At 36.3% G+C, this 22903-nt stretch overlaps 1 protein-coding gene across 2 annotated transcripts in view; it reads left to right on the forward strand.

The window, feature by feature from the left end:
- The window catches only part of LOC149803247 (uncharacterized), a 60653-nt gene that overhangs the window by 21857 nt on the left and 15893 nt on the right, over positions 1-22903 (forward strand). For both annotated transcript variants that reach the window (XM_089952898.1, XM_089952899.1), the window contains exons 3-4: positions 13599-13741; positions 22169-22342. In XM_089952898.1, coding sequence (XP_089809024.1) covers positions 13599-13741; positions 22169-22342 — 317 coding nt within the window. The remainder of the gene's footprint in view (positions 1-13598; positions 13742-22168; positions 22343-22903) is intronic.

Below are 22903 nucleotides of genomic sequence, written 5' to 3' on the forward strand. Positions count from 1 at the left end.
ATGACTGCTCGTCGTTTATATTTCTCTACGCTTGTTGTGTATTTGTCAATGATGGTTTTTAACTCTGATTGCCATTCGCGTACTTGATCATATCTATATTGCTGGACACATGACTCTGTTAAGGACTTTGTCATCGATGTTGTCATTGTAAACTCTGTTAAGGGGGCCATTTATTATTTTGCGCAGTGACCAATTGAGGTGTTTCAGCTACAAATTCTAAACACCACCAGTAAGATGTTGCAGTTAATTTCTTATCAGCTGCTTCCAGTATAAATGTTTCGTCGATTTCGCTATTTAATATGATAGTCACAACCCCGGAAAACTTGTCGGTGGAATGTCGCCATGGATACGTTGTAAATATCTCAAATTTTGCAGTACTGAACACAGACAGTCTATACACACCAGTGACTGTTGCAGTATATTTGATAGTATTATTTTGTTTTGACCATGTTGCGAATCCAGATGATACTGTGTATATTATGTTGCTAATATGCCCGGGAGTAACTCCAGGTGGGATTTTAATCAGATTAATTTTGTTAACGATCTCAGGAATTCCACTTACGACATCTTCGAGTGTTTTCTTGATTGTGTCAATGTTACTTTTGATATCAGAAAGTTTTGCATCAACGGTGAGTGGAGTATCAAAGGATTCTTCGGCAGCTTCATTAATTTTTCTAAAGTTTCTACGGAGATTTGCAAACGCGTTTACGTGAACGTCATACTCGGCCCACAACATGGATAATTTACCGTTAACGGTGCTGTAGTTAACGCCAACATACTTTTTTGTCGTGGCATCTTCGTCAGATGTTGGATCCGCTAACACCACTATTTTATTCTTGTTCATGTTAAGTTCACCTGTCATAGTGTCGCCGGTATTTTTTAAACGATAGCAAATATGGTTCCGACAGTTGTAAATAGCGCGTCAACATACTTTTTTGTTGCAGCATCTTCCGGGGATGTTGGATCTCTTAAAACCACTATCTTGTTTCTATTCATGCTGAGTTCACCTGTCATTGTGTCACCGGTATTTTTCACGCGATTAGCAACATTTTTTGCAATTTCATCTTCGATGCAAGCAATTGACATACTTGAGTCTCTGATTTTTCCGCTGTCAATGAACACAGGGATGTTACCCGGAGTAGCTCCAATAACCCTACGAATTATTTCATGCCATTTGATGTCGCTGGTTTTTAGTTTTCCGTATCAGTCCTGAAAAATAACGACCTCATCTGGGTCTATTCTGGAGAGCGATAAAAGATTGTCAACGTCATCTTTAGTTGCATATTTTGATAAATCCACATCGTCGCGTTTTTTACGCCTGATATGATCACGAGATCTTCCGTAAATATCAACCATTATTCTTTTTGGTTGCTTTTAATTTCATGTCGTCGCGTTGTGTATTCGTGCTTGACTTTGTGAGGTGGTTTAGTTGATGCTGATATGGCTACAAGGACGTTGATTACTTCACAGCCGCATATTGGTGGATCAGTTAGTGTTTGTGTTGGTAACGTTGAATACCAGACTGGAATGGGAGTGCTTTGCACGTATTTTAGGAATTCAACTGGCGGTGCTAACCCATGTGAATCAAAATAAACAATTCCACGTGGACATATCATGTAAGCAACCCAGTGAGTTCCAGGACGTTCGCTGTTATCAAGATTAATAATTCCAGTTTCTGGATTATTCGGTTCACATGGTAACTGATCTCTCATGAAAACACCTCTGAAATGTTTTATATTTAATTGTTTAGTGGCATCGAGTAAATCAAAATTTGACATCGGTGTAAAACCGCTGGGTTTCAAAACCGTTTTGGGTACCATGAAGGCGGAGTTCCTGGAAGTCTTAGACCCGCTCGGTATTGTTCCACTGGTAATCTTAGACGACCCAGCTGAGGCATATTTGACTTTCTTTGTCGCCTTGTTGGTTGTTGTGTCCATGATGATCTTTTTTTTAAGTTTTCTTTGTGTAAAATTCCCTTCCCAGTTGCTTTCTTTAATGCCATTCCAGCAGCGGTTCCAACAGCACCTAACACAGCTGCTTTTGCAATAGCTGGAGCAGCAGCAGCTATCAGCGCTGGTATTGCTGTGAGGAGTGGAAATATACCACCGGTTTTAATCATGTCGCTGATGGCTTTTGGAGTGAAATCAAGTAGAACTCTGTTTTTTGCTTGCTGTGCTTTATTGAAATGTTTTGCTTGAGTTTTAGTCAACGATAACTTGTTTGGGCCACCATTAGCAATTTGATATTGCTTTAGTGTTATTGTTGCTTCACATGCGCTCGCATTTTTCGATTGTAATTTTTTCGCCTGCCCGGGAGTCAGAGTAACATTAACATGACTGTATGACATTTTTATAGTAAACGCGATTGATCTAATTGTCTACATGTTTTCCACTGGGGCATCAATGACTCTCATTTGCCCACCAACACCCTCAAGTAACATTGATTTGTCACTGAGTATAACAGCAATTGCTCTGAATTATCAGCTGAATTTACAATAGCTCGAAAGTGTATATCAACGACAGATTGCTTAACTAAATCAAGATGTTCCAGTGAAAAGTAATAAATTGGATACAGCATTCTAAAATCTAACTGTGATATTTGCAAACCAGTGTCTGTGTTTTGATCGCGTCCCATAAATGTCATCAAGCAATGATATGCACGTGCTACCTGATTTTCGTTAAAATCCAATAATATATCCTCGGATGGTTCTTGATGTCCGTTTATTCTTAAAGATACTCCAGAGACACCAAGATCGTCAAATACCATTGGATTTCCTTTTTGACTGTTTAATTGTGCAACCCTTTGAAGAGCAACCAAGATATGTCTTGGTGCAGAAACACCTTGCTGTGATGATATATGCCAAGTGAATAAACCATTGACGGGATTTTGATTAATATTGGTAGTTGTTGTTAGCCATGATAATATTGGTTTACCGCCTTGATCCATAAAAGAAAGTAACCGCTGTTCTTCAGCGATCGATGGAGTCATTACCAGCATCCACAGTGAGAGTTTAAATAAAATTACTTTACCATCAGCAATGCCATTTTCTCACCAGATAGCATCATTATAATCTTTTTGATGAAGAACAACTGTGTGTTTAGCTCCAAAAATGACCTTTCTGACATTTCTGCAAAATCCAAAGATGTTGGACAGTGGAATTGCACATGAAAATCTTCTACGATCACCTATTAACATTAATTGACGTGTTCTAAATCCTAAGTTGTAATCTGGATTGCTATGAACCACTGGCCATACATTAGCATTAGCGTTGTCGGCGATGTTTCTTGGTCGTCTTACAATATCAGACCTCCCATCAGGACGGTCAGAATTATCTTTAGCGAACATCATAGTCGGACCAACTGATCTTGTATAATCATCTGAATATTTTGCTAGGCCTATAATCGTTGTAGCAACATCAACATTATCCTGGATTGTCTCAATTTCTTTTCCTTCAATCATGTATATGGCACTTTTGAATAATGCCATGATACCATTATTAACAAATCCAACTCTAACATTTGTTCCATATGGTGTATTAGCAACGACGTTTGTTACAAGTTCATTTGTGACCTCAATAAATGCTTCAGCGGGCAAGAAATACCTACTTGTATCCTGAACTCGTAATTCAATTCGTCCAAGTAAATTTGGCGATACAGCTTCATAAAAATAATACTGATAATCATGCACTGACTCATCCTTGAGTACTGGTGCATCCATGTCAAATGCTAGGTCAGATACACATTTAAACAGTTTATTATAATTTGTGTTCTTCTAAAACGAAGACCACTTCCTGATATCAGACTCGTATTTATTTGTTCAGCCACTTGATTTATCAGCGCTGCTAGTTTTTGATTTGCAGCTTGATTTATTACTTTACTGACATCTACAGGCATCACCTCAGTGCTTGGCAATTTGACTGGTGGTTGTGTTCTGTGTATTAATCGTGCTAGTCTTTCCTTGATTGCCAAAAACGCTTTACTGGCAACATTACCAATAGCACCAGGAGCTTTATCACGAACAATGTCAATAGCTTTGATTGATAATTGTTTTGCTATCGGTACTGCTTTGGGAGCTATCCTTCTGAATAAACCCTGAACAACATCACCGAGTCCATCTCCGTAAGTTGCTTTATAGGTTGGTAATCGCGAGTTTATCACCCTGACTGGTACGGGTCCACGATGAGAATTGTGTATAATCATTAGTACGGGTCCACGATGAGAATTGTGTATAATCATTTTTATTTGATTATTCATTTATCTAACAACTAGTCACTGTGATAGTCATCAACGATTTCATCAATAAGTTCTCGGTAAACATTAATGTCCATGATACCTCCTTGAAATAATCGTCGACAGATATCAGCTGCTTCATTAATTATTTCTGGTGAGTTATTCCCAGCTCATTTTACACCTATGAGAACTTCTAACCATGACACGTCATTGAGGATATTATCAGGACAAGCAAAATTATTTCCTCCTGATGTAGCCAGGAAACCACTTCTTACAGCACTTGGAGGATCATCATCATCCTTTCCTGCCAACATCTGTTCCCTTTCTCTTTTTAACTTCTCAATTGGCTCCCTCACTGTAGTACGTTGTCGGGTATGTATCGATGCAGGGGTGAAGGTTTTTGCTGCAGTGAAGAAGATTGTTGTTCTGTCTGTTGCAGAGGTGGAGGAAGCTGAGATGAAGGTTCCTGCTGGGAGAGTTGTTGTTGTTCTATTTGTTTCACACTGTCTTTATAAAGTCTCTGTATTTCATCAAAAAGACCTCTGTATTCTAAATCATCATCTCTGGCCAGTTTTTTGTTTTTATATATGCGATATATCCATTTAATAAGATTATCATCATTTACTTTTTCAAAACTGGGTTTTAAGATACTAGATTTATTAAATATACTAATTAATATTTTTTCGAATAATTTTTCTTTTTTAGTATTTCTAATATCTTCGACAAAACCCTCCCTAAATTTTGCAATCAGTCCAATATTTTCTTTTATTGGTTTAGATGCAAGTTCTTTTTTCACGTCAGCAAATTCAGTACGAATTTTACCAATACCTTCAAGTATTTCTTCGCCAACAGGTGGAGGTTGAGCTGCAGCTATATCAGTTGGAAGTTCTCGTAAAATCGTTTTTGTTTTTTTTTTAGTTCTCGCTGCTATTTTTTCAGTCTGCTCAGTGGTTTGTTTTAATACTGGAAGAATACCCTTCTTCCTCTCCTACTCATCCTTAATATCTCCCCATATAGCTCTTTCAGTAGTTGCTGCAACTTTCTCAGTAGTTTTTGTAATGGGTTTAAATAACTGTTCTGTGCCGGTTGCGAATTCAACTTGTGCTTGCTGACGTTCTTGAAGTTTTTGTCTTACAGGATCATGAACAGGAAGAAATTTTTTGATTGCTTCTAGTCGCTCTCAAGCTAGTCTAGCGGAATGTGCTTCTCCGATATTTGCCATTATTGATAGAGCGATGATTTAATTTATAGCAGCAGAGAGGGCGCACCTCCAAATTGGCACCGACACAATCGCATATTTTCCTTTGGTGTATCGCTGGTAATCGCGATAGTAAGTCAAGTTGCAGTCTATTAAGTTCGTTGAACAACACCGTCTCAACATGGATACTTAGAAAAATCGCGATTCTCCAGGAAGGAATATTTTGCGAAAATACGGGTAAACCATTTAGAGGCTGTTTACCCTCTCTGCTGCTCCAAGCTAAAGGTCAAGTGTATTTAATTAGCATGTATATTATGTCTGCATTGCCATGTGGCACATTGACAATGGATCGCATAATTACAACCAGAATAATTTATTTTTTCAGGTTTTAATTGCCAGTGGAATATGAGAGTGCCCTTGTAGTGTTTACATAAGGAATAACACAACTGACATTTAACTGAACAATAAAGATTGTTCTCTCTCTCTCATAACAACAATCAGATTCTTGAGTAGAGAGCAGAATGAAACAGAATTTGTACATTAGTTTTGTGCATTAGGTTGTTGAGTGTCTTGTGTTCTGCATGCCTTGTCCGGGTATGATCCCTTTATTTTTCATACACGGTCATTACAACAAAATGATAATAATTTATTTTACATTTAAAAAATTGTACACTGAAATTAATCATTTTTTTTCTGTACAGAAAATAACATGAAATACGGTAATGTAGTAAGCTAATGTGTTACAACTCAGATAACGAGGTTTTCGTTTAAACCCAGTTTTAAATTTTGAGTACTTACTAACCCTATAAACTTTTGCAGCATAATTAGCTTAGTAACTCGTTGTTGTTTTAGGGTTTAATGCCATTTTTCAGCACACGATAGGTTATATATGGCAGCCAGTATTAATGGTGGAGAAAGAACCTGAGAAAACCCTGGAAAGAACCACTGACCAATGAGAAGCTACTGGCAAGCTTTCTCACATACCCACATTGGCCCAATCCAAGACTTGAACCCATGCAGACAGAGGTGAGATGGCAGTGATCCCTAATGGAGAGCACTTTAGACCACTCAGCCATTTGGGGCCGCGCTTATTGACTCAATGATCTACACAAAACAAAGGGCCTGGTGGCTAAAGTGAGTTAAATGGAGCCACCATTAAAAGGCTTAATACACTGAATAAAACTCACTACGACCAACAGGTACTCTGTTTGAAAGTATTGGTTTCCTTGTCATCGATGACAGTTGCTGTTGTTGTTGTTATGGGGTTTAACGCCATTTTTCAGCACAAGATAGGCTATACATGGCGGCCGGTATTAATGGTGGAGGAAGAGCCAGGGAAAACCCCAGAAAGAACCACTGACCCACGAGAAGCTACCGGCAAGCTTTCTCACATATCCATGTTGGCTGAGCCCGAGACTCGAACCCACGCAGACAGAGGTGAGATGGCAGTGATCCGTGATGGAGAACGCTTTAGACCACTCTGCCACTCAGGGCCCCTGATGACAGTTGCATGTTAATGTATGATAAATATATGTCTATTAGTAATAGAGCTTTAAAAAAATTTCTTCAAGTGGTTTTCATTCGATTTGTTTATGTGAACTATGCATATATGCATTTTGCTTAGTGACTCTATACGAAGATACAGAAGTGCACCTTGAGTAATAGGGACATCATCAGGTTACATGCTCAGGTTCGACACCATATCACTGGCGGGGGAGCAAGATAGAGAGCAAGCAAATGGTTTAATTACCATCTCACATATCAGAATTACAGATGAGCTACATGGATCAATATCCCATGCCCTGTCCCAGCCTCAAGACCTGGACAATGCCATGCCAACAAAGATGGCCCTGTTCTGTCATGATGGGACTCAGTCATCAGCCACCAGAAGAACAAGTTTTGTCCAGTTCAATGAATCCAGGATATACAGGCACTCATGGCTCAGTCTAACCCACATAGTGCTGCTAGATACTCCCTGCATACAATACCCAGCTTAGTACCTCATTGCCAAACATATGTTGTTTCATTGTGTTCTGAAGCCTTTGTAAATAAGGAAGCCTGTACTTAACAACAGCTTGGAAGTCACTATATTGAATTCACTGTGTTCAGTTAAGTTAGTGAGCCACCCTCCTTGACATTATTTTCCAGCTATTTTGCAGGTAGCACAAGAAATGTTGGCATTAACACCTTTATCCAAAGATGGCAAAACTTGCATACAGATTCCCTCATTGTTATTAGATATTACTTCATACATGAAGACTCAGTCTTACAAGTTACAGGCTTCAACTTATACCTTCCACCAGAGTTGTGTTCTCCTCCCTCTACAACAATTGCCTGATTTCAGTTTTGGCATCAGTTGATTATTGACTGAAAAGGAAGAATCGGTTTTCAAATTACATGTACTTCCTCAATCTGGCCTGACAGTCTAGGCTTCTTATATCATCAATGACAAGAACCAAAGCCTCAACCAGCTTTGTTTCTCACAAAGACACCTTCTCTTGAACCTTAGTCAGCAGCTGAATACCAGATTGTGAAAGTGGATTTAGTTCACAAACAATTCACACTGCTCAGAACAGGTTAACACCTGAAACTGAGTAAATAGATGACTGTTCAGATACCTCTCCAGTGGCATAAGTAGTTAGAGCATCCACCTCAGATGCAGAAGATTGTGGGTTAGAACCCTTGCCGAGTCATTCCAGTGGCTTATTAAAAAAATGGTACTGTCATCATCCTCAATAGGTGCTCAGCATTAAGAGGTTAATGTTAGGACTGGTTGACCTGTTGTCAGGATAATATGACTGGCTAGGACATGATGCCACATGCCTGCGGCATGATGCCCCAGTGATAGACATCACTGTAAACTGCCACACTACAGACATTGTAACGATATGACTGAATGTTTTTTAAAGCTATGTTAAAGATCAAAATCACACTCGTACACACTGTTCTGATGCAAGAGGGTCATATAAACAATTTTCAGTTTCCAGAGGCTTTGAATTAGTGGAGTGATAAGAAGCAGAGAATATTTCCTAGCTCAGCAGATTAATTTAGGTATGAAGGTATGTTACATATTTGTTGTTAAGTCATTAAAATGCTTGTTTTAATATGGTTATGATTATAACTTATAATAATGTTGTCAACCATGAGCTACCATTCTGCATTGCCCCCCTCACTCCCCCTCCCCCCTGAGGTTGATGGGGGCGGACCCCCATAAGAAAATTCCTGGCAGCATGGTTGGTGTCTTTATGCCAGTAGACAGAGATATCACAGCTTTGTGGATGAGCACCTCAACCTTTCTGAAGATCTTAAGATCACTATAAGGCCAAGAATATACCCTCACAACCTTTATCATCTAATCTCCTCTTTAATGGTCAGGTTGATAAAATCCACAAACAAACCATCAAGGAGACCAATTTCCCTCCCTCACAGTCTCAGCTACAGCTGAAGGATTTTCAGGGCAGTCAACAGAAACATTGCAGAGATGCCCTTAGGACACAAGCTACATGGAAGCAGTCCAACCGAGTCTATAACCATTAAAAATCAGTTCTCCCAAACAAAAGCAGACAAGAGGCAGAGAGAGAGTTGTTGTTTTCCACATTGTTTCTCTCAGTGAAAACCTCTATATCTAAAAGATCAAATCATCATGTTTCCCTTATCACAGATTGTTCCAATTCTTTGCTGCTGAATGGGACCTATGGACTCACCAAGTGTTTTTTCTGTGGGACACTATCAATTTCTCCTTCTTTGTCCAGAGTTCCCACAGCTAAAAATGCAGCATTCTTTACCCTGTCATCAACCTATTAAGTGCACTCAGTCAATTTATTTGCACCCCTTGGCTCATGATGAAAGCACAACAAGAAGTTCTAAATGCCTTCCAAGAGAGACATTACACAATTATTGTGGACTTTGAAGATGTACATATTCATTTCCCTATTCATATGGCTTCCAGGAAGATACTCCCATTCCCCTGGAAAGACACTGTTTACCAGTTGAGGGCACTCCAAGCTGGACTCAGCATCTGTCCCAGGGGTTTAACTCGATTGATGGACCATTTCTGGTTTACCTCCATAGCGGCAACATAAGCTACCTGGATGACATGATATCTTTGTTTCTCTCTTTTACAACCTTGGTTTCCTTGTCAACAAGGGCCAGTCTGACCTTGTACCATCTCAACATTTTGTTCATCTAGGTATGGAGTTCAGCACTCATTAAACAGAATTTATCTTCCTCAGGCACTAGCAATGAAACTGGTGGCTTCCTTGCTTTTACAGGAAGATCTACCTGTCTGAGAATTTCGTCTCCTACTGGGTTTACTCAGTGTCTCAATGGACCTGTTAGTCCTAGGTTGCCTATTTATGTGCCAATTACAGATGTTTCTGTTGTCAGAATGGAGATTGGGACTTTGCCCATTGGACCAACATCTCACAGTCTGCTCAGATATGATGTTGAATCTCAGAAGATGGAGCAACCTCATTTGTCAAAGGTTGGGTATACCTCAGCAGTACAACCTCCAGAAATTACAATCTGTGTGAATGCGAGCACATAGGGTTAAGGGGCATACCCCCTTCCATCATTCCAGGAAGCCAGTGGAGATTGGCCCCCTCAGCATTATCATTTACATAGCAACATTCCGATATGAAAACCATTTCAAAAGCTTTTCATTGGTGGCAGGAGACTGGGAAGGGAGTTTTCATTCTTACAGCTCCATTGTGTTGACTTATCTCATCTGGCAAGGTGGAACCAGGGCCCCATACTTTTGCATTCTTGTTTGAGATTTTCTAGTGTGGCATTGTCAACAAACAAATACAAATGGATTGGTCTCTTTATCTCTTGTTTTTCTTTCAAATATGTTCTTGATGGGATCAATCAATGGTGGACCTATTTGTAACAAATTGGAATGCCAATCTCCAAATCTTTGTCTTTACCAGTCCTCTATCCAAAGTCCTGGGCAGTTGATGCTCGTTATATTGACAGGACATATATGCTTACCTTCCAACACCCCTGATTCCAAAAGGTGATAAAGAGAGCAGGAGAATTAGAATGTCACCTTATTCTGTTTGCTTCACTCAGTGGGAAAATTTGTGGATTAATGACCTCATCAATCTCAAGGAACTCGAGATTGTCCCTCATTGTATAAGCAACTACAATGGCAGGTGTTTCATCCCAACCCATAGTTGCTGAACCTTCATGACTGGGTCATATTAAGCCCTCAGGAACAAACATTTCTTACAAGCAATTGTAGAGAAATTGCTCAAGTGAGATTGCCTTACACTTTAAGAGTGTATGAAGGCAAATTGATAATCTTAATACATTGCTGTGCCTAAGAATGTATTATACCACTGCTGGCATTAATACCTTAAATAGCTAACTTCTGTTATGGCACTTTGACAAGTATGGTTAGCACCTTTCACAATTAAAGGCTACTGTTCCAGGATCACTGACACCATACATCATCATGGAAGAGAGGATATCAGACAAAACAAAGACCTTTATGATCCTCTGTCAAATTTTGACTCACACATTCAAAGACATTGGCACTTTGCCCAAAGTGGAATCAATCATGGGTCCAAACTTGGCTGAACAAGACACCGTTTGAATTGCAAACAAGAGTCTCATTGGTCACATCTCATATAAAACTTGCTTCATCACTGCATTATCAAACAGCAGGCAGAATCAGCGAAATTACATGCTCTACATTCTGACAAGATGGGTCAGTATCACTAATGATGACCCCTGCTTTCATTGCCAAGAACAGGTTCATGTTCATGGGGAACCAGACTTTTGTAATGAAATTCCTATCTGCTATAGGCACTTCAGTCAAAGGTTTCCTACAGGACCCAGTGCATGCTCTGAAGATGTTCTTAATATTATGAGTCTATGCTCTAAAATAAGTAAAGAAACGAGTGAAAGACAAAAAGCTTTGTAAAATTTCACAAATAAATTATTTCCCTAGAATACAAGGTAAAAATGAGGGGGAAAAAACTTACGGTATTGCGAACTAAATCCTAAAATAATCCAAGAATTACAGTCACAAGTCCTAATAATTTAAAGACCTGATTAAACTTCAGTACAAGTCCCAAAGAAATCCAAGACTGAAGGCAATGATGTGACTGTTATAGCTTATGGAGAGCTGATGTGTCAACAATCTTTTGTTGAATCATAGTAATATAATTCCAGGTTTGAATTCAGTATAAATTCAAGTGAATGTCTTTATCCAAGAATTTTTTCAGAGCACTTTTGTATTTCCTGAGAAAGTTATCACTTTAATTCATTAATTTAAAGAAAATAAAATTCAGCCCAATTTGTCACAACATAATACAACTTGAAAGTGCTAGATGTTAAAGCATGAATGACTAAGTCCTCACATTTAAAAGATTGTATAGTTCTCTACTTGACCTCGGGTAACAACTAGCATCTACTATTTTTAAAAAAAAGATTAATGGAAAATAACCTAGAATGATCCTGATGTTTGCAAAACCAAAACCATAACCTGTAAAATGCACTTGGGAAATTCCAAAACCCTGACCCAGATAAACATATTTACTTCTATTAATAAAAATCGTGGTATTAAGCCCATAGACGTAGAGAATAATTTATCTGTGTATTAGTTGTTTACATAAAATGAAATTAAAAAGTCAATCAGGTCAAGCAGAAATGAACTCAGTTTTGGACAAGGTCAAGTCCAGCATGCAATTTTACATCACAGTTACATGTAATGAGATAAAAAATAATTTAAACTAACAAACAACCAATTAGATTAAATATCCATAACACTTAAATAGGAGTGGCCGAGTGGTCTAAAGCACTCACCGTTCCGGATCACTGTCATTTCACCTCTGCCTGCGTGGGTTCAAGTCCAAGGCTCGGCTAACGTAGGTACGTGGGAAAGCCTGCCAGTAGCTTCTCGTGGGTCGGTGGTTCTTCCCAGGGTTTTCCAAGGTTCTTCCTCCACCAGTTATACTGGCCGCCATGTATAGCCTATCCTGTGCTGAAAAATGGCATTAAACCCTAGAACAACAACAACAGCTTAAATAGGACTGAGCCATTGCATAGAGAGATCCTGCTGTCTCTTACCACTCACAGAGGGAAAGGGCAATATATTGGCACATATTTTCATCTTGGAAAAAGTAGCTTTTTCATTCTACATATAAAAAAATAACCATAGTTCAAATAAGTTTGCTTGGCATCTCAGCTAACTAAGTAAGGGCAGTTGCCATATAGATTGTAGTTGAGCCAAACTGCTCATCTGACTGACATAATCCATGCTGTGGGATGGAGTCCACTAAATCTTCAGCTTTTATCTCAGTTTGTTCTGGTGAGACCTGTAACCATAGCACAACAGGTTACCTTCCTGGATCATTCAATTACATACTTCATAAGGATGCAGTCTTGTGACTTTGATTGGATTTGCAGGAGAGTTGTTTTTTCTTCAAGCTGCTTCCTGATACAACTGTATATAGAGTCTGTACTCCAGTTGAGTTATCTAGTAGCTGTCTCGCTTACTTTAATGGACTGGAGATGATCTCTTTAGGTAGTTTGATGTATCTTTCTCCACCTCTTACCTATTCTCCCAAGGTATTATGATCAGGTTACATATTTGAAGAAGAAACTAGTTTGTTCTAATAAAATGTGCTTTTCAATAAAATACCTAAAAGGTTTTAGCCTTGTAGGGCTAGATTTGCAAACTAGTTGTAGTAATTCTGCTAAGGTATTATGATCCGGTAAGTATCAATCAAGAAACCTATTTTACTTGGAAAATTGAACATGCTTCATTTAAGGTGTCAGTTGGTGCTGGAATCTGTATTTGAATCACTCGTAAATATTAAGAAGGATTTATGATAATTTGACTGTCACTAATAAGAATTGTATGTAATGAAATTGACAGTGTACATCTACAGCTTATTTATGATATATAGGACTGATCTATATTTTCTTTGCTTTTACACCTTCAGAAGGTAAGAAAAAGAATAGTAAACATTGCCTTATTCAAAGACTGTTGGTAATTTTTCATGTAAGTATATACTGCATGTGTCTGTTTGTATGTATGTACTAAAATTAGTCACTAATACGTCTACCTTTTTGTTGAAAGTTTGATTCATGCAGAGTAGGGGTTATTTTTTTAGCACAATGTAAAAGAAACAAAATTGATAAATTTAGGGGTAATGTTTTAGATCCAGATTGGGCAGTTGAGATGGACAACCCTGATGTCTCTCTTGGACCCAAGAATAGATATTACTGTGTCCATCCATTGACTATCCAGTGTTACAACTGTAAAGAGACTGGTCACATGTCCAGGGATTGTCCAAAGCCAAAGGTATAGTTCTTATGTCATTGGTTTATCTTGACCTTTGTACATACTGTATACTTGTGTTGTGCATGATGATGTCCGTTAGTTGGTCCGCATAGTTGTCCATATCTGTTCTGCATGCACTGATATGAAGAAGAGGGCTATTATCTTTGGTGTTATACTGCATATAGATTAATAGATAACAATAAAAGTTGCAGATCCAGGATGTGGTAATGGTGATGGAATTAATTGTGGATCAGAAGTAAACCAAAAGGCATGGATATTTAGAAGGGGTTTCAGCTATAGGATGGTCTGTACAACCTTGAAAAATCATTATGTTTTTTTGAGAGGTTGCCCTAACAACTTCTTGAAATTAGAAAAAAGGCTTTTGCCCTAAAAGCCTTTGAATTATGTATTTAAATAAACAATGTTGGAGAAAATTGATTGGATTAAATGATGCATAGCTTTGGTGGTAGGAACTTTTCTAGGACACACAATTATGGAAATTGTTTTTGCTAATGATTGCAGTGAAAAATCGAACTGAATACATGAAAATCATGCACCAATATTAGAAGCGACCAGTAGCTACAATTTTTGCATTGAAAAAGACCAAAGTCATTAAAATTTGGTACCAGTCTAATAACAATGAAAATAGTGCCCAGGTATTGTTCATTGCTTCCATTGAGTGACCTGGGTTAAAATTACATCATGGCATCACCACATGGACATTGAAAATTTTAAGTTGTGCTGAATGAAGTATATTGATTTTAAATCATAGGCACCACTGCAGTAAACTTAATTAAAAAATTATAAAGATGTCCCAGAAATAATGCTTTAAAATTACTTGCAGTTAAAACATACTGTTAGTTTGCTTTGATGTAAGTGACATTAAATACATGTTAACTTGGTTAGGGATAAACACCCACATTTCTCTTTCTATCTTTCTTTCTATGTGTCCCGTTTCCCGAACAACAGGTCACAAATTTGAAACTTGTGGTGTAATTCCAAATTTTTATTACATTGTTTGTATTTTTATGTTCAAACTTTCTTTTAAATTTGCTCATCCAAATTTTTTTGGTTGCTTTTTTTTAATTCCCAACCTGGAATCGGCAATTGACCCAATCATACTAGCAGAAGGCAGTCAAAGAACTTCATCAGTGATGCGTATAAATAAATCCACTTCAGATTCAGATGTTGAAACAGTTAACTGGGTTGGATTAATGTCATAGAACAGTTGGGTGTCAGCATTGCCTCCTGACAAATGTTTCCCTCTTCACCCAAGCCAGTTGCAGGATTTAAACAATTAACTGTTTTGGATTGATTTTGGATTGATTTTCACAGACAAAGACACATTACTGTTCAAGTTTACAGATCAGCCTGTTATAATCAAATGGGGATGCCAAAACAACCAGTTATAATCAAATGGGGATGCCAAAACAACCAGTTTACCAAAGTGAACAATGGAATGACTGGTGTGTTGTAATTATGAATTGTGTTAAGCTGAAACAAAACTAATAAATGAATGGATGTTGATCTAGTTGATCATTATTCAGCATTGTAACCTATATTATGAGAATTATATAATGAATATATGGTTATGTGCTGAATCTGGTTTTAAATATTCATCAAACATTGATATCTTTTTCTATGGATTACTGATTCATAACTTGGTAGCAGCAATGGACCTATGACTAAAATGTGGCCTGGAAGAAAGAGTTATGGTAAACAGGACAAATAAAGCAAAATCTGTTTACAATATATTTAGGAATAAACCAAGATATAAGGTATGTTACACGTGATATACACTCAGTTTTGTTTTTATATGGATATATGGGCCTTTTCTGTCTCACAGTAAGCACTAAGTGGTCTATAGCTAGTCTTTAATTATCATTTTTTAATTTAATGTTACAGAAATAAGAAAATATGCATATACAAAATGTAATAATAATAGAATACCAGTCATTGGACTTTATAATAAATGTAGTTAAATTGAGTTTTATTAAACAAGAGCTGGTCACTGTCTATGATGTGAGGCAGTCATGCTGATTATGTTTTCAGATTTTTGTGTCTGTTGGGACACTGAAATGCTTGTTTTAAATGATGCTTTTTTCATGTGCATATAACTCTTTGGACATGAAAAATAATAATTACTTTTTCCAGACCCAAGACTTACCATTCATTATGTTATCTTGTGTAGTTAAAGTCTCTCAGGTTATGATAAATTACTTTGAAATTTGATGCATTTTTTACAATTATCACGATATGGATATTGTTTCAAACTGAGGCTGTCAGAAAACTTTGCACTGTTATGTGAATTCTTGAAATAAGAAATCTTGCAAAACATTACTGCCCTAAGTAGGAATTTTGTAATGGATTTTCATTTTATATTCGTAACTGTATCAGAAACAATATCCTTATTGCGTCCATAGTCAACCTAATATGGAGCTCAGATTTAATTAAAAATGGTGAGTTTAGATGTGGAAAGAGTTGGAGTGTTAAATATGGACAAGGGTCATTTAAATAACAGTGTCTGTCCTTAAGCTTGGTAGAATCCTTCTTGTTACTCAACCCTCCATTACTGTTTAAACAGAAACTTTGTTAGAGATGATTAGGAGTGGTTTTAGATGTGGCCAGAGTGTCTTAGAATTTTGATCCATCTCCATTGTTAGGAGAGCTGGAAGGGTAGGAATGGTGTGACAAGGGGAGGTTGAATAACTGTCAGAAGAGTGCACACTGCTTGGCTACAGAATATTATTATTATTATTATTATTATTATTATTACAATGCAGTGATCTTTAAGTAACATAAAAAAGCCAAGCCAACAAGTTTAGTGGAATTAACAAACAATTTATTTCCCTAAGTTACACTGTGAAGACTGAAGAGGAACTTACAGTATTGTGAATTAAATCCCAAATGTTCTGTCACAAGTCCAAAGTTTAGAATGTTCCAAACAAATTCCTATGTTAAATGTGCCGATGTACCAATAGTCTTGAATGTGTTGATGTTCCAATAGTCTTGAGATATCACAATGGTATAGTCCTGAATGTCTTTGAATGAATTCACAATAATCCCAAAGTAGTGTTTTACTCTTTAAAAAAATTCAATGAGCCATTTGTTACTAGTTCCAATGAATAATTTAAATAAATTATTCCCCTCAAATTATATCTGAAAACACCAGTAAATGATTCCACAGACTGAACTTCAATGAGGAATAAATAATTTGTTTACCACAACCTTTATGTACAGACTGTCACCAGACCTATGATGCAGTAGTATTTTCCGGAAAACTTAACTAATTTTTAAACAAGGTTTGGTTTCCAGAACATTCTAAGTTCATAAATAAGGTTAGGCCTTGAATTGACATAAACATATTTTTTTTCAATTTGCAAAAGTCAGGTAGGTCTACCCTTAATGACAGTCAAAGGTCAAGCACACAATATAAATTAAATATACAAGACATTATCCAGACTTGTTTTTGTATAACATGCATCCAACTGCAAATCATGTTGACTCAGATCATAGGATATATTGACATATCTGAGCCTATATGCACACGGTACATTGACAGATGTAAATTTGCATGAATAGACAGATTTGTGTCTGCAATATGTATTGATAGTATCATCTCCATGATGCACTGACAGATAAATATCTGCCAGGGTGTTGGCACCCTTCTCAAAGTTTCCCTGCCTATTATATCAGTAGTGTAGCTAGAAAACTGTAGGTTTCAGTATCAGCACTTTATACTTTTATCAGTGGGCTCTTTAATGTCAGCATGATGTCTTTCATAGTATCAGATATAGTGTAAGCTAATCAACCCACATTAGTTTCATCTTTTAGATTGCATCTTATTATACAAATAACATACAAATGGTAATTTCTTCTTTTATTAGGTACTGGCCATTTAATTTGGGGGCAAGGGAGAATTGTGATTTTCTCCTTAGCTGAAATATTTTCTTTCTTTTATCACAAGATAATATTTTTTACAGACTGTATCAGGGATATAATATGGTATTATTTTTCTATACATCAGAGTAAGATTATTTTTTGAATCTTTTGACAGATGGAAATTAAACAAAGTGTCAGGCACCTGCTTCTGAACATTGAATTGTTGTTTGCTAATACCATTCAGAAATACAGTGGTATAAAAAAAATTGCATGGTACCCATCTTTTCATGATACATATACATTCATAAAGGACAAGGTGTGATAAGGGCCACTTTTGGCCCCCAGTCAGATTCCTGTGAAATAAAAGAGACGTCTGTCTTCCCAAAACATGTACCTATTTAATTCTTATCGAAGATTCCATTTAATAAAGAAAATTGACTATTGAAGAGAATCAGCTATTAAAAAACCAATGGTTTTCTCTGTTGTGGAACCTATTTTCATGGATTAAATTAAATATGGCTAATAAGCCACTATAAAGCTGACTGTCAAAAGAGATACACGCTTACTCTAGTGCAATGAAATACATGTGAAACAAATTAGCACACCTGTTAATAGCGTTAAAAGTATAAACAGAAACTGTATAAATCAACATGCAAGTCCAATGCTAATGAGCAAGCACTGTTGATCTACTGAGTAAGAAGGACATTGTTAGAGCAATTAGACAATGGCTGACCATGAGACCTGGAAAAGAATAATCAATGAAAATTTTCGAGATCCAAATAATCACACAAGTCAATTTAATGATTTTGTTTCTACTTTGGGGCATATGGAAATTAGATTTGGGCTTGTGGAGTTTGAGTCAGGGCTTGTGATATTTTTTCAGTCACCAGCCCTGGCCTGTGTCTAAAAAGAAAATGTCTTTGAGCTCTGAATAGTCATTTATAGCCTGTAGAAATATGTCTTTTGTTTCTAAACATTGTCTGAATGATGTATAGTTGATTACCTCTGACACCTATTTTCATTTTTGTTTAAACAGTTATGATTTTTTGATGTCTAAAACTAAGTTATCAAACCCTTCACTTGATTGCCATAGAATAACAGTTTGTGTTCTTCCTTACCATAAATAAACACCTAAAAGTTCCTTGAATCTTTTTTATATAAGTGATAGCCACACGTTGCTACAGTGTATAATTAAGAATCAAAACCAAATGTTCAGAACATCAACAGTCAACACATTTTGTATATGTTTGTGTGGGAAAGCTAAATCAAACTTTATTTTATTACTAATTTGATAAAATTCTTCCTTATATTGATCAATAATCACAAAAGTAAGGTACTTTTTTTACAGTTGTATGAGAGTACATACTGGTAGCTCAAAGACATACTGCACGTGACACACTAGTGTTTCTGCATAGTACTAGTACGGTTTTGTCACAGATAGAGGATATCAATTTAATCATTCATTTGATATATTCATTGTAAAGTCAGTGTGTGGACATTGCACCATTTTCTTATTTTATAATATGTTGGCCTACAGAATGAAAGGGAGAAAAATAAAATAAAGTTTCAGTGTATATCACACATCCCACTATTATTGCATCAATGTCATTAATGTCACTTAACCAATTAGAAATCATCAAAAATGTCTGCATCATAAATACTTTGAAAACATATTCTTTCACTGATGTATAGAAGCATAAAGACCCTGTTATATCCATTGTATTAGTTGAATAATTCTTAAAGTAAAAGAAGGAAAGAAATACAGGCTCAAATGAAAATCCCACCTCCATCCCTGAAAATCAAATAACAAGCCTTGAAAACAAGTACATGTACATCAATTGCTCACTGTTCAATTCAATGATGAAACTAGGCAATATGCAAACTTTCAGGTCTGACAGAAGACAAAAATGCTTCCCATGTACATTGATTGGGAATCTAATTGGGAGAAAAAGTCAGGTACATGCATGCATGGGCACACACCTCAGACATGACATTGAATTTTAGGGCATCTGGTCTGTTTTAAAAGGAGTAGCATACTTGAGGATAAAATATAAACCCAATTTTAGGCTGACAATCAGTTGCTTGATTTATCATTTAATCTGAAATAATGCAGCAACTATGGTTGACAGTGTTGCCCAGTTAACTGACAAGATTTTAATTTGCATATGAGTTCACTCAAGCATGTACATACACAAGACAGACTTACAAATCAAGTTGAAAATGAAAATAGAATATGCATAAGACATTCACAATGTAGCAACTGAACCCTTGCAAAGTACTAAAGATATGATCAAAATAATTTGTCACCAACACAGTTTTTCTGCATTCACTTAACTCTCTCTCTCTCTCTCTCTTTCTCTCTCTGTGACCTAAAATTGATGCCCACAAGTCTCTCTCTGGCCTAAAATTGATGCCCACAAGACTCTCTGACCTAAAATTGATGCTCACAAGTCTCTTGCAACAATTGTCTTTGCCCATTAAAGTCTGTATATTTATATTTTTGTATTTGAGTGGAGACCTTATGAAAATTGACCATAATTTTTTAGATTCAATTAATGTGAAATATTTGCCACCCCTTTGTGAACCCACAAATTCATTTTGGGGGTGGGGGTGCGGTTGCACAGTTGATAGAACATCGATGCATAATCAGTGGGTCTTTGGGTCAAGATAATTTCACCTCTAAACGTGTTTTGACCTACATCTGTAAAACTTAATAGCTGACCATTGCATGTTTGTTCCCTTTAAGGGTGCTTTGGTAACTTCCACTTCCTGGCATGATTAATTTAAACCATCAATATCAGTAAACCCCACTCAACCACCCCAGCCATTTTTTGACTGCATTAGTGCATATGCAGTCACTTGAAACTGGCATATTTTAAAGAAAAAATGCTTTTAGAGTAATTTTTAAACTACTAATGCAGAAGTTAATTGTAAAATCCTCATTCAGACCTTTGGATAGATAACAATTTGAATTATTCATGCAAACATGTAACAAATGAAATGTATGACAGAAGAAAAGAAAAAAAAGAAAACATCAAATTTTTACACACATTGCACTGAAGTAAACAATATTGCTTTTCTTTCATAAATATTTCTTTGAAAATTGCTGCAATCAATAGTTTGTCCCAGAAGCTCACAGAGTCCATTTTAAAACCAGTCTGCGGACGATTATTTAAAGCAAGGTATTATAATAGGTATTATAATAATTCATGAAATTAAATGAACACTGATGTCAGTGAAAATACTAGCATTTTATTTTACTGGATTCAGTGCTGATTTCATGTGTGTGTGTGATTCATGCAGTACATATTATTATCCTATTTCCCTGAATGACAATATATTTAAAATCATAGAAGAGTCCAGTATAAAAAACTAAATGCAACTAAATTTAGCCATACAGTTAAAAATACATTGAGATTATATTTCTTATCATCATTTCATTTTAATAGACCATTTTAGTCTCAAATATCATAATTGGCTGATAGTTTTTATTGCTGTGAACATAATTTGTCAATGCACCTCTTCTGTCTCCTTTCATCCAGTAATTCCAGTTATTATTTACACTCAAGAATTGTCTTAAAATGCAACCAGAAACAGCAAGAGAAAAATTAGTCACCCATAAAAAAAATCAATCAATATTTGAATCCCAGTTTTGCACAAAGAAACTTAAAATGGCAGTTTGTGTTACTGTGAATGGATCCCCACAAATTGTATTCTGATGAAAATGGTATATGGTCTCAGTTACTTTTTGCATTCCTTTTCTTGCTCATTGAACATGTAATCAATTTTTATGTGTGTTAGATGGTTACAAAAAGTGTCTTCTGTCGAAAAATTAAGATACTGTTGAATGCTGTTGTTGAGGACTTCATAGATGCTGAAATCTGATCAAATTTGAGGGTTTTTTTATTGAACACAAGCAAAATTAACCGTCAGTTTCTCACTACATTTGTATTGTATTATTTCAAGTGTATTATTGTTGCAGTTGATATATATGGCATAACAATATATATGTACTTAAGTAAATAACATTAACAGACAATTTCAGACACTGATTTTATATCAAAGAGTAATGTCTGCTTTAGAATCTAACCATTTCTTTCAAAATTAAAATACCCTGTATGAGTGGAACAACATAAAATTTTGAGAGATTACAACTTATTTAATAAGGAAAACTTTTTGAAAGTTTGTTGTTTTATGACTACGGGGATAGTTTAACTTGTATAAATACATTCAAGTCAACTGCACTTTCCACATTCTACACCTCACGCGTGGGCACAGATGATGTCATAAACGATAAATATCTTTTTGAAAACACCATAAATTAAAAGCAAAGGTGTATCTATACAAAATCTAAAACAACATTTTTAAAATAAAGTAAATTTTGGACATTTTGTGGTGGCCATTGCAGAGATCTAAAATCTCCTGTCCTTATCATCTGGCCTATTTTTTTGAAACAGCATTGATCTTAATCAGCTGGTACATTTTGCCATTATATAATGGCAGTTAAATACCTATGCATCTTTACATATGAAACATTTACAGTGATATTTTTCTTGGCCATTTCAGAAAAGTCAGATCTGTTACTTGTGTGGTTTCACAGGACACAATGCTCGGACATGTCCTTGGTGTATATGCTACAATTGTCATGAACAAGGGCATGAAGTCAAGCGGTGCCCATATTCACAGCAACATAAGTGGAGGACATGCTATAGGTGCTACATGTATGGACATCAGCAGAATGTAAGTATCTCCTTAAAGAATAGATACTTAGAATATTTATTTATTTTATTGGTATCAGTTTTTATTGTCATGCAAAAAATGACATTTTCATTGATACTTAAATTTGTGGATTGGGGTTGGGACTCATGATGCAGAATAAGAATAAATTTTGTTGGGTCTTTAAATTCGTTGTTTATTAATAATAACCGGGATAATAAAATGAACAACTGGGTACCCATTAAAAAAATATGGTGTTCCAAGTTGAGATTGAGACACAGAATAACAATTACAGTTTGAGGCTTGTGTTGTGTGCGCATTTATTCATCATCAAAGGAGCTCGGATGGTTGCTTACACTTGTTATACATGTACTGTATAAAGTACAAGGGAGGACACTTCTCTCCTTTCTCGCCCAACCTATCTAAGAATCAACGCTGATATTTAAAGCTAGACTGTCCTAATTTTGTGCCTGTCCATGGTTCATGTGCATTTTTCTTGTGACTTAAACATGCTTGTTTTGAGAACCTGATGACATTAATTAATTAATACCTTTCATTGACAGCGATAGTAAGTACTGATTAAGA

The sequence above is a fragment of the Sinohyriopsis cumingii genome, chromosome 3 (assembly GCF_028554795.1).
Source record: "Sinohyriopsis cumingii isolate HCF-2022 chromosome 3, ASM2855479v2, whole genome shotgun sequence".
Lineage (NCBI taxonomy): Eukaryota > Metazoa > Mollusca > Bivalvia > Unionida > Unionidae > Sinohyriopsis > Sinohyriopsis cumingii.